The 12,640-nt window shown below is 44.7% G+C and overlaps 2 protein-coding genes across 2 annotated transcripts; one reads left to right on the plus strand and one right to left on the minus strand.

The window, feature by feature from the left end:
- Nucleotides 1-1,008: 1,008 nt before the first annotated feature.
- Nucleotides 1,009-9,990, plus strand: LOC108162712 (CD109 antigen). The gene is made up of 7 exons (XM_017297573.2): nt 1,009-1,170; nt 3,347-4,236; nt 4,305-8,067; nt 8,129-8,322; nt 8,385-8,559; nt 8,626-8,731; nt 8,796-9,990. Exons 2-7 carry the CDS (start codon nt 3,365-3,367, stop codon nt 9,005-9,007), a joined length of 5,322 nt encoding a protein of 1,773 aa, XP_017153062.2. The 5' UTR covers nt 1,009-1,170; nt 3,347-3,364; the 3' UTR covers nt 9,008-9,990.
- Nucleotides 9,991-11,123: 1,133 nt separating this feature from the next.
- LOC108162713 (TBP-related factor) lies at nt 11,124-12,350 on the minus strand. Its single transcript, XM_017297574.2, has 2 exons — nt 12,136-12,350; nt 11,124-12,003 (listed from the first exon to the last, which is right to left on the minus strand). Exons 1-2 carry the CDS (start codon nt 12,276-12,278, stop codon nt 11,484-11,486), a joined length of 663 nt encoding a protein of 220 aa, XP_017153063.2. The 5' UTR covers nt 12,279-12,350; the 3' UTR covers nt 11,124-11,483.
- Between the last annotated feature and the right edge of the window lie 290 nt (nt 12,351-12,640).

A 12,640-nucleotide genomic window follows, 5' to 3' on the forward strand; every position in this document is an offset into this window, starting at 1 on the left:
ATATGCATAAATATGTCTAAAACATATCGTTTGATCTTCATCTTCATATTAAATGAACGAAATAGGGTATACAAAGGCCTATACAACGGATAACACACAACATGCACATGCACTGTTTTGTTCAACTATTTTGTTTAAACCTTGTTTTAGTAAAAGTACTATAAAAGCATGTATTTAGAATAAGCCAGTCAATTAGAAAATAGGTTAATTAATCGTATAAAACTATGTGGGCATGGCTAAATATTCTAGCAAGCTAGTAATATTCCTCTAAATATCAAAATTGACCAATATGAATGACTATCCTCTTTCCATCTTTGGTTGTTTTCCCATTTTCGCTAAAACCTTTTTTTTACCTATTTCGTAAAAACATTTTTTTACGCAAAATCCAATAAAACCAAGTATTAAAAATAAGCTAGTTAAGTAGAAAATTGATTCATCAATCGTATAAAACTATGTGGGCATGGCTAAATGTTCTATCTAGCTAATAATATTCGACGGAATATCAAAGTCGAGGAATATGGTTTCCAATCCTTGACGGAGAACGATTAACCCATTGTAAATCAAGGGAGTATTCTAATATTCCACCGAAAATAATGAATATTTGGTGGTTGGATGACTGGATGGCATGGAGCTACAAGAAGAATTTACAATCCTAAAGTAGTTGAACTATTTGAATAGAGGAGGCTGAAGTGGGCTAAGTTCGTTTTCTTATCATAACGAGACGCTATATTGTTGTTAAGGAGCAAAACAGCAATCGCCGTAGCAAGAAAACAAGTCAAGCATTTAACACAAATCAGTCAAGTAGAAAATTGATTCATTAATCGGATACAATTATGTGGGCAGGGCTGAGAGATCTATCTAGCTAGTAATATTCGACGGAATTTCAAAAACGAGGAATATGTAAAATAGAACTTGAATTCGTCAGTGTATTTACGGTATATTTTTAAAACGGGAGCGTATATTTTGGTATATTTCTGAGGGCCGGACGGTATATTTTAACGAGAAATCAGCGGTCACACTAGTCATTGCGGGGTGTGGATCTGTGGTTTTGTGTTCATTTAATTTTTTCAAACATTTAAGTTTAAAAGTTCGTTTTAAGTTCCCTTTTGTTGTTAAATATAATGAGTTTGGCTTGCCGCCTATCGTGAAAAAATTGATTTCTGTATAGAGGTGAGTCATCGTTGTGTATTTGAACAAATTCTAATGGTGACCCGCCCAAATTTTTGTTTGGTTGTCGAATGACTGTCGTTGTTATTGTTGCTGCTGTTGGTGTTGGCACATGGGCGTTGACCGAAAATTTTAAGAAGTGTCTTAAAGAGACGCACTAACATTTTGACTATTGTTTGTTATGATGTTGCAAATCGTGAAAATGTCAATTCTCGAAAGACGCGAAAACGCTTGCACTGCAAAATTTCATTTGTAGAAAAAGGGGAATACGTGCGGCGGCCACCTGCTGCCCAATTGGATTTCGCGCGTCTCCTCTTATTTTGGGCTACGCTACTCAAATTTCCTTGTCGCTTCAGGTCCTGGCTACTTTTAGGGTCCTTTGGCCATTTCAATTGCACTTTTGCCCTCTTACACATTACATTTTGAATGGGTCTTCTCTCCGCTAATTAATGCCACTTTACACATCTACTTGTACTCGCATGCACACACACATACACATTCTTGTATGCATGAGAGCATGCTGGCTGCCTGTGTGTCTCGTGTGTGTGTCAGAGTGTCTGCAGCGGCCAGCAAAGGGTGGATTACAGGCGTCTCAGTCGACCGTTGAAATTATTACGAGTTGGGTTTTCTCGTTTAGATATTTGTTTTCACTTGCCCCTGGTCCCGGTATCGTGCCTCAGTCCATAGGCCAGTAACTTCTGCTGCTTCAGTGCACCACCAACACACATGCATTGAGTGTGTGAGTGTGTGTGTGTGTGTGTCTGGTCAGGTAGCGTGTGTTCCCGTTCCAGTACGCTTACCGGCAACTGCATTTGAAACGATCCCTTCGTACTCATTCCTTCTCCTCTCCCTCGCTCTATCTGTATTTGCCTGAGGGTCAAGTGTGCCCGGGCCAGCCGGTGCCTTATTGTTACTACTATATTGTCTCTCTTTTGTTGTATGGTTGCCTTGCCTGAAATACTGTGTGTTGACTTGATACCTACGGCGCATGTAGGGAGGGTGGCCAAGTCCTGCCACGAATGATGCATGTGCATGAGTATCCGTTTTCATTTCTGATTGCGTTATGATAAGGCACAGGATAGGGTCAGGGCTCCCTACAGGCGGCCATTTTCCACGCCATAAAATAACCGTAATTTTCGATATCAATAGTGATTATCGATAAGTAGTTAAGTGATGGCAATATTGTCGTACAACACTACACTTCAATACCGTTATAGTATGAAAACACAAACATCAAATTCAATTTACCGCAAATTAGAATTTCAAAGAGTATGAGCTTATATTTTCTCTGCTGATGCGCTGCTAGCAGATCGATTAACTTCCATCCTAGAGCATAAATACCTCTCACTCTTCATGCATGCTTCTCCCAAAAGGTTCCCCTAAGGTCTTTCCTTTTTTATAGACTTTGTTGTACCACAAAATATATTCTCCAGGCCGAACAAATTTTCTTTGATCATAAACCTTATCGATAACAATATTGCCGTAATTATCGAATGGAATTTGTATCATTTCGTTTTTCTCGTTTCAAAACAAAAATAGCGCATGCATTATAAATTATTTTTCTTATATGAACAAACGACTCTTAAGATTGGTTGTGGAAATGTTCTCGTGGACGTTTCTCTGTGCACTTTCTAATCGTTTCTGGCTTAACATAAATTATGAGAGGATTTGAAGAACATTGGTTTGGTGTGGTGGTGCCCCGTGCTGATGAGGGGGAAAAATAAAAGCTGTCAGCAATCTCTCTGTTTCTGGCACACACACAGAAAAATCGCTCGACCATTCCTCAAAAGACTAATTGCGAGGCCCACTTGAATGACATCTTACTTAAAATTTGACATAGTTTTAATAGTGCTACCCCCGCACCCCTATCTATGTATAACCGTAGGAAAGAACACACGTTCATTGCTCCTGCCAGAGCGAACGTGTCGGTAGTGGCTGTGGCTGCTGTGGGGGGTTCTATAAATATCTCGCATAGCCGTCCTCATTAATGCAATGCCCCGAGTTCTCACAGCACGCGGAAATCAGCCACGCCACCGAGAGGGCAACACAACCGTAAACCGAAAACAATCCTAGAAACAGGCCACAGCCTCTCACTATTTATAGTATATTCGAATGATGCAACGCACTGATCGTACGCTAAATGTTCACTAATTCATTCACTGACTTTTACTCCAAGCAGCCAAGCAGGCAACACTCGATGATGTGGCACCTGCAAGCTGTGCTCCTGCTTACGGCAGCAGTCATCCTGGCAGCGGGTCAAAGCGACACTTACTACAATCAGCAGCCACAACAGCAACCGCAACCGCAGCTGCCCAGCAATCAGCAGTCACCGTGGGGCGGCAACACGGACTACAACAGTCCAGGATTCCCAGGATCCCCCCAGACACCCAATCAGTATAGCAACAACAATGTGAATCCCCCACTCACGAATCCCCCCTATCGAAGCGATGCGGGGAGCTACAACGATCTGACAAACCAAGATGATTACAACAAGCGGCCGCTGGGTGGTGGCTCCGGCTATCTGGACAACGAAGAGCCCAGCCTGACGCGTGGCAAGTCCTCGTACAATGTGAAGGCCACCTTCTTGGAGTCCCTGCACTCGCGAGAACCCACCTATTTTATAGTGGCCTCGCGCATGGTCCGGCCAGGCCTGATCTACCAGGTGTCCGTGTCGATATTGCAGGCCCAATATCCCGTAACAGTGCATGCGAGTATCTCCTGTGATGGGGTACAGATCAGCGGCGATTCCAAGGACGTGAAGGAGGGTGTGCCAGAGACCCTGCTCATGAGGATACCCCCAACCAGTGTCACGGGAAACTATCGACTGAGAGTCGAAGGTTTCTATCAGAATGTGTTTGGTGGCCTGGCCTTCCTCAATGACACGCGCTTGGACTTTTCCCAGCGTTCGATGACGATCTTTGTGCAGACGGACAAGCCCCTGTATATGCAGGGGGAGACTATACGCTTCAGGACCATCCCTATAACCACAGAACTGAAGGGCTTTGATAATCCCGTGGATGTGTATATGCTGGATCCGAACAGGCATATACTAAAGCGTTGGCTATCGCGGTAAGGGATCGCACATCAATCAACCCAAAGACTCGCTGTTTCTTATCTTTTTCGTTGTTCTTTTGCAGCCAATCCAATTTGGGTTCCGTCTCGCTGGAGTACAAGCTGTCGGATCAGCCCACATTTGGAGAGTGGACCATTCGTGTGATTGCCCAGGGACAGCAGGAGGAGAGCCATTTCACCGTCGAGGAGTACTATCAGACACGCTTTGAGGTGAATGTGACGATGCCTGCGTATTTCTTTACCACCGATCCGCATATCTATGGCCGCGTTATGGCCAATTTCACGAGTGGCCTGCCAGTGCGTGGAAATCTTACGCTAAAGGCCACCATCCGACCGATCGGTTACTTTAGCAATCAAGTGTTGAACGAAAAGTTCCGCCTGGGCCGGAGTCCCCTGGAGCAGGCGAATCGCTATAACGAACGCTGGCGCTACAACAATGTTAATCAGAATCCCCAGGTGCAGTACAACGTGCCGCAACTGTCGCAAGATGGAGCCGATCTCGGACAGGATATCCTATACAGAAATCAATATGTGGTGGAACGGCATTATCAGTTCGATGAGGAGTGGCCCTTTTGGGTGAAGAAACCCGAGTACCAAGAGTCGTATGATTCGTGGACGAGCACGTATCGTAAAGTGCTGCCGTTCCTGCGTTATTTTAATGGAACTTTCGACTTCAAATGGCCCCTAAGAGAGCTAGAGCTGCTCGTACCCAATCTCTCACAAATGGAGATCCTTATAACGGCCACCGTGGGTGAGAAATTCTACGATGAGATTATCAGTGGCTACTCCGTGGCGCGTGTCTACAACTCGAGTCTGCGTGTGGCCTTCCTGGGGGAGTCCCCACAGGTCTTTAAGCCAGCCATGCCCTTTACCACGTACTTGGCTGTGGAATATCATGATGGTTCGGCCATAGATCCCCTACTTCTGCGCCAGGGACTCATGGAGGTCACGGGCTTTGTGGAGAGTCGCAGTGGCGGTCGCCGGGACTGGCCCGCCCAACGTCTGGCCATGTCACAGCAAAGCGATGGCGTCTGGGAGGTTAAGGTGGACATTCGCAATGACTTGAATCTGGATGATCGCCCACAGAGCAGGGACTTCTTGAATGGCATCCAGAACATGCGACTGCAGGCGGTGTTTGTCGACCCACGCGGGGATCGTGTGCAGACAGAGCTGCTGTTGGTGTCCCACTACTCCCCCAGGAATCAGCACATCAAGATCACGACCAGCACAGAGGCCCCTGTGGTGGGGGAGTACATTATATTCCACATACGCACGAATTTTTATCTGGAAGAGTTCAACTACCTGATCATGTCCAAGGGTGTGATCATTGTCAACGATCGGGAGACCATCACGGAGGGCATCAAGACCATTGCGGTGGTCCTGAGTGCAGAAATGGCGCCCATGGCCACGATGGTGGTGTGGAAGATCACACAGCAGGGACAGGTGGTGGCGGATTCTCTAACCTTCCCTGTGAACGGCATCTCCAGGAATAATTTCACGGTGTACATCAACAATCGCAAAGCCAGGACTGGAGAGAAGGTGGAGGTGGCCATATTCGGAGAACCCGGCTCTTATGTGGGTCTCTCGGGCATTGACAGCGCCTTCTATACGATGCAGGCGGGTAATGAGTTGACCTACGCGAAGATCATCACGAAAATGTCCAACTTTGATGAGCAAACGAATGGCACATACAAACACATTTGGTACTCGCACGAGGGCAATCCCGACGAGCTGGTGTACTTCCCAGCCTCTTCCTTTGGCATTGATGCCAATCGCACGTTCGAGTACAGTGGATTGATTGTGTTTACAGATGGCTATGTGCCGCGGCGCCAGGACACGTGCAATCGTACCCTGGGCTATGGGGAGTGCCTGAGTGGACGCTGCTATCGGCTGGAGAAGCAATGCGATGGCCTGTTCGATTGTGACGATGGCACAGATGAGATTGGCTGCCACATAAGGAATGACACGGAGCTGCTGAGCTATCGCAAGTATCGTTTCAATCGCGTTCTGCGACACTACGAGAACGTGTGGCTGTGGCGGGATGTCAATATTGGACCACATGGTCGCTACATCTTCAATGTGGAAGTGCCCGATCGCCCGGCTTATTGGATGGTGAGCGCGTTCAGTGTGAGCCCCTCCAAGGGTTTCGGGATGCTCAACAAGGCCCTCGAATATGTGGGCGTACAGCCGTTCTTCATTAATGTGGAAATGCCAGAGACCTGCAGGCAGGGCGAACAGGTGGGCGTGCGAGTGACTGTTTTCAACTATATGACTACGCCCATTGAGGCTACGGTAGTGCTGCATGGCAGTCCGGACTACAAGTTTGTCCATGTCGAAGAGGATGGCATTGTGCGGTCGTATAATCCGCGTATAAGCGGGGGAGAGCATCAGTTCTTCATTTATTTGGATGCCCAAGGCACCACAGTGGTGTATGTGCCGGTGGTGCCACAGCGGCTGGGAGATGTGGATGTCACACTGCATGTGGCCACCCTACTGGGCACGGATACCATCACGAGGAGACTGCATGTGGAGTCCGATGGCCTGCCACAGTACCGTCATCAGTCGTTGCTGCTGGATCTCTCGAATCGCGCCTATGTCCTGGAGTATTTGCATGTGAATGTGACGCAGACCCCAGAGATACCCTACCAGGTGGACCGGTACTTTGTTTACGGTTCAAATCGGGCCCGAATCTCCGTGGTGGGGGATGTGGTGGGTCCCGTCTTTCCCACAATGCCCGTGAATGCCAGCTCTTTGCTGTACCTGCCCATGGAATCGGCCGAACAGAATGCCTTTAGTTTTGCCGCCAATCTGTATACGATGATGTTCATGCGATTGATCAATCAGCGCAACAAAACCCTGGAGAAGAATGCCTTCTATCACATGAACATTGGATATCAGCGGCAGTTGAGTTTCATGCGGCAGGATGGCAGCTTTTCGCTCTTCCGTTCGGATTGGAACAACTCTGATTCGTCCGTGTGGCTGACGAGCTATTGCATGCGGATCTTCCAGGAGGCCAGCTTCTACGAGTGGGAGAACTTTATCTGGATCGATGCTACCATCATTGAGAAGAATATGCGCTGGCTGCTGCAGCACCAGACGCCAGAGGGGGCCTTCTACGAGGTCACCTGGACGCCAGATCGGAAAGTCAATCGCACGAATTTTGCCAGCTATACGCATTTGAGGAATCGCAATATTACACTGACATCGCATGTCCTGATCACTTTGGCCACCGTCAAGGATTTGTCGGGCACGCTGGGCTCCCGTGTGGCCTTGGCCACGCAGCGTGCTGTGGCCTGGATTGAGCGGAATATGCAGTTCCTGCAGGAGACACCCGAACCGTATGACGTGGCCATCACGGCCTATGCTCTGCAGTTGTGCAACTCTCCCATTGCCGAGCATGTGTTTGGCATCTTGCGGAGGCACGCCCGAACCATTGGGGAATTTATGTACTGGGGAAACCAAGAGATACCCCAACCGCCGCGCAAACTGGAGAACCAGAAGTGGTTCTCCCTGCCCCGACTGCCGTACGAATATGATTCTTTGAACATAGAGACAACGGCATATGCTTTGCTGGTTTATGTGGCACGTCGCGAGTTCTTTGTAGATCCCATTGTGCGTTGGTTGAACTCTCAGCGTTTGAACGATGGTGGTTGGGAGTCCACCCAAGACACAAGTGCCGCACTAAAGGCTCTAGTCGAGTACACAGTCAGGTCAAGGATACGCGAAGTCTCTTCGCTTAGTGTGGAAATAGAGGCCTCCTCGACGGGTGGAAAGACACAGACGCTGCACATCGATGACACCAATCTGGCGCGACTACAGAGCATCGAGGTAAGTGCTGCCTTTAGTAGATTTCAAATGATTACTAAATGATTTTCCTTTGTCTCTGTAGATACCTGATGCCTGGGGCACCATTAAAGTACAAGCCAAAGGCGCTGGTTATGCCATCCTACAGATGCATGTCCAATATAATGTGGATATAGAAAAGTTCCAAACCAAACCGGCGGTGCCAGCGTTTGGCCTGCACACCAAGGCTATTTTCCATGGCAGGAATCAGTCGCATATCTCCTATGTCGCCTGCCAGAAGTACGTTTTCAATCAGATCTCAGAGCAGGCGTATAGTAACTTATGGCCTTCTCTTTTTTCAGTTGGATAAACACCGCAGAATCGGAACGCTCGGGCATGGCCATATTGGATGTGGCCATACCCACTGGCTATTGGATACAGCAGCAAAAGCTGGACAGCTATGTCCTCAGCAATCGTGTGCGGAATCTGAGACGTGCCCGCTATCTAGATCGCAAGATTATCTTCTATTTTGATTTTGTAAGTGCCAGAAATGCCGGAAACAACGAATCTAAACTAATCCTTAACTTTATGTTAATCCCACAGCTGGATCAGGAGGATATTTGTGTAAACTTTACCATCGAACGCTGGTATCCAGTGGCCAATATGTCGCGGTATTTGCCTGTGCGCGTCTATGACTACTATGCGCCGGGTAAGTGCTTTCTTATAGACATCCAAATAAAGCCAGATAATAATGTATGTTGTTTATCTTTTAGAACGCTTCAATGAATCAATTTTCGATGCTTTGCCCACATATTTGCTAAACATATGCGAGGTATGCGGCAGCTCTCAGTGCCCGTACTGTTCAATCTACAACATGGGCTGGCGTGCCTCCATGTCCGTGTCGCTGCTGTTCTTCAGCGTTTTTGTCTACCTGCTGAGAAGTCGCACGCATCACGTACTGAATATGCTGCATTTGCTCACATAGAGAAAGAAAACCATAGAGAACCATCCACATACCACAATGTCCCAAACAAATTGCATTGCTAAGAAAATTAGCCATTTTTTGTTTTTTAGTTTTTTGTTTTTTTGCCAAACGAAATTGCATTCCGTCCCAAAAATGCTGGTCAACATTTTTGTTTTTATGTCTTATTTGTAGTATTCTTTATTTGTTTACTTGACCCCCAACTCGCTGTAAAATCGAATGAATGTACAAAACAGCCAGAGCCAGAGCTAATTCATGTATTAATTTTTTAATTTTATGTTGAACGCTAAACAATGAGAATCTTTTATACAAAAGCACAGAATCCCCGACCCAACTAAAAACAAAAATGTGTTCTGTAAGTTATATTCGAACCCATATATGAAATGAACTACCATTATCTATGCCTTACCCCATAGAGCGGGCTCCAAGTGCCGCTGGGAGAACGTTTTAATCGAGAAAGAGAGAGGAAAAGAGAGAAGCGTTCAATATTTTGTATGTGTCTTTCACAAAATGCCTTTAATAGATTTTAGAAATCGTGTTAGCAAAATGTACGACGAAACAACAGTGTTTTTGCATACATATCGAATTGAAATTGAAACCTATCTATAGAGTAATATATATATATATAATCCTAACGCCTTACTCTTCGAATTAATTGTAAACGAAAAGCGAAATCGCGAATCGCACGTTGAAGGAACCGGAACCGTCCAATTTTATTTATGCAACTTATGAATCTGCATAGTCTGTAAGTTTTATACGTACTTTTTCCCTTCCACCACAAATGAACCCACAAATAGTTTGTACTCTTGACAACATAGCCATGTAGACGGAATGAGAATATACAATATATGTGCTCGTTCGTGTGTAAAGTCCTCCGTCCCTCCTTTACCAATAAGAATCGAATCGAATCTCTCCAGGAAGTACATAATTTTTGTGCGTTTTCTTTGTAATGAAAGGAATGTGAAAAATAAACGAAAGTAATACAAGTTTTGTGTGTCTTGGGTTTTTGGTAATTATCGGTGGAGCCTCAGACCAAACTTCACTCTACCAAGGAGAGGTTTGCAACTTTAATTACCTGTCTTATAAATGGCGATACCGAACTCTTCCTTGTAGATGTATTAATAGAAAGATCAGCAGAGACAGGGCCACCAAATAGTGCCGCCTTTTGATTTGTGTTCCCTGGGTACCTTAGGTATGATATGATCTGATCAGGTCACTTATCATTATCACTTATATCATTCTATTTCCCCAAATAAAAACAGAAACAAGTAATCCATGCCCGACAAAAAACCCCAGCTGTCAAATTCAATATCTTTTGAAACTACTGAAATAGTATCAGTATTGTACGATGTGCTGCAGGGTTAACACTAAAAAAAAACAAAAAAAATAAAAAAAATTCTAAATTTTGAAAAATATTATTTCGGAATTATTTTTACTAGAGATTAAGCATAAAGTGAATTTTTTTTAATTAAGAAAAAAGTGAAAAAAAAAAACAGTGAGCAAAATTCTTTTCTTCATTCAGATAATTTTCTTTTAATAAAAACTGTTTTTTGTAGATGGCTCAGGCGTTTCTTCTATACGGCTTCGTCCTTCTTCGTCCTCCTTCCGTTTCCATTCCGTTCATCTGCCACGGTCGTTGAGTAAGACAACCCATCAAACAGATACAAAAAAAAACAAAAATGCCACTGATTGATCTTCCTGGAGACCTTTTGACAACCAATTAACCAATCCAAAACAAAAACACGGTTCGTTTTGAAAGCAAGTGTTTATTTCTTTTCGAGTACTAAGAGCACTCACTCATCCAACAGGTGTATGTTGCAGCAATGAATGATCGCTAACGACCGGATAGAATCGTTTTTTTATATTTTGATACTATGAGCTGTGGAAGCTGAAACTTTATATTTTGATACTAATAAAAATTATATTTTGATACTAAAAAAATTATATTTTAATACTGAACGTTATGTAACCTATACAATATAATTTATACGTAAGCGCTGGAAGTGATTTAGGAGCCGACTAGTACCGCATGGCATTTTTGGTAGGACAGGCGAAGCAGATCATAATCTCTCTCAATTTTGGTCGCACTTTTCATGAGCGATGGGAAAAGCATTGGAGATTTTTCTTTCAAATCAATTTCTTTATTCGTTCAGAAGAAGTTACTTTTTCAAGCTGAAATGCCCAAAGGCCGTATCCTCTCTGAGCGAGTATCAATGCATCAACGAACACAAGTACAGTAATAGAATAGGCACGGGTGCACACAACAGTAGAAATTCGCTGAAAATAATTTCATGCACAACCAACAAACACCGAGCATAATCCATCGATCTGACATGTCTATAAAAATATATGTAAATTTTCTATGAAATATCATCTGTGCTACACATCTAAATAATGGCATTGTTCTTAAAAAGGCGTTTAAAAAACTATTTAAAAATACACTCGATAATAACCGATATCCGTTTCCACAGATATCCGTCTACGTCTTTCGAAAGCTTAACAATATAGGTGAAATGGCATCCAGGCAATCCATGATATCCTTTCGCGACTTGGCACCCGTAAAGACTACCTTGCCATTGACAAATATCAGCAGGACAATGCGTGGCTTGACCATGCGGTAGATGAGGCCGGGAAACATTTCTGGCTCGTAGGAACTGAACTGGCCGTGCACCTGATTGAGGTTCTCCAGGCGTATGGGGAAGCGCAGGTCCACCGTGGCTACAATATTCTGCAGCTTGTACTCCATAAACTTGACGGGGAATCCCAGCTTCTGGAGAATGCGCGCAAACTTGCGGGAGCCAATGTCAGCGTCCCTCTCGTTGCGGGCCCCAGTGCAGATGATTTTGCCCGTGCGAAAGATGAGCGCCGTGCAGCGGGGCGAGTGCATGCGCATGATTACGCCCCTGAAACGCTTGGGCGAGTATTCGGAGTTGCGGGTCCGGGAATTGATGGTCTTGAGGTCCAGTTCGCAGTTAACGGAGAAGGTTGCCACAATGTTTCTGTAAAAAGGGGGAGCAAAAGGGAATCTCCTGGTTAATACATATATAAATTTGATATGGGATATCAGTGAGTTTCACTGATCGAACCAGCATATTTGTGGTTGCCATTGTAATTTTTAGAGCGGGACTAACTGCAGCTTGATTTCATGTTGGGCATCCTTCGGCTCCACCAGCACAGCGGGCTGCTGGGGCTGCAAAGCACTGTGCGGATTGATCACATGACTGGCAGCCGCAGGCACGACATCCTTGTCTTCAATTTTAAAATGAAATTGCATTGGAATAATTTAATTCGATTTATAAACAAAAATCGGCACGCGAGAAACAGTGCTGCTCTATTGCATAAAAGTGGAAAATTACCAGTGCGGTATTAATCGGCTGTGCGATCTGGTATTTTTTGTAACAGCCTGTTTATGCGTTATAAAAAACACATAGTTGCAGCAGGCTTACAAAGCTATCTAGGAATGACAGGCCGTTTATCAGAATCGGGGACATATAATTTTCATGCCATGAAAAAAAAAACAATAATTCTATTTTGGATCAGCAGATATTTAATGATAGCCTCGAAAATTATGAATCTTGATAAAAGATATCATGGGTTTTTTTGTAAGCTAAGAGGAAGGCAAGAAGAATTTACAAA

Source organism: Drosophila miranda, chromosome 4 (assembly GCF_003369915.1).
Source record: "Drosophila miranda strain MSH22 chromosome 4, D.miranda_PacBio2.1, whole genome shotgun sequence".
NCBI lineage: Eukaryota > Metazoa > Arthropoda > Insecta > Diptera > Drosophilidae > Drosophila > Drosophila miranda.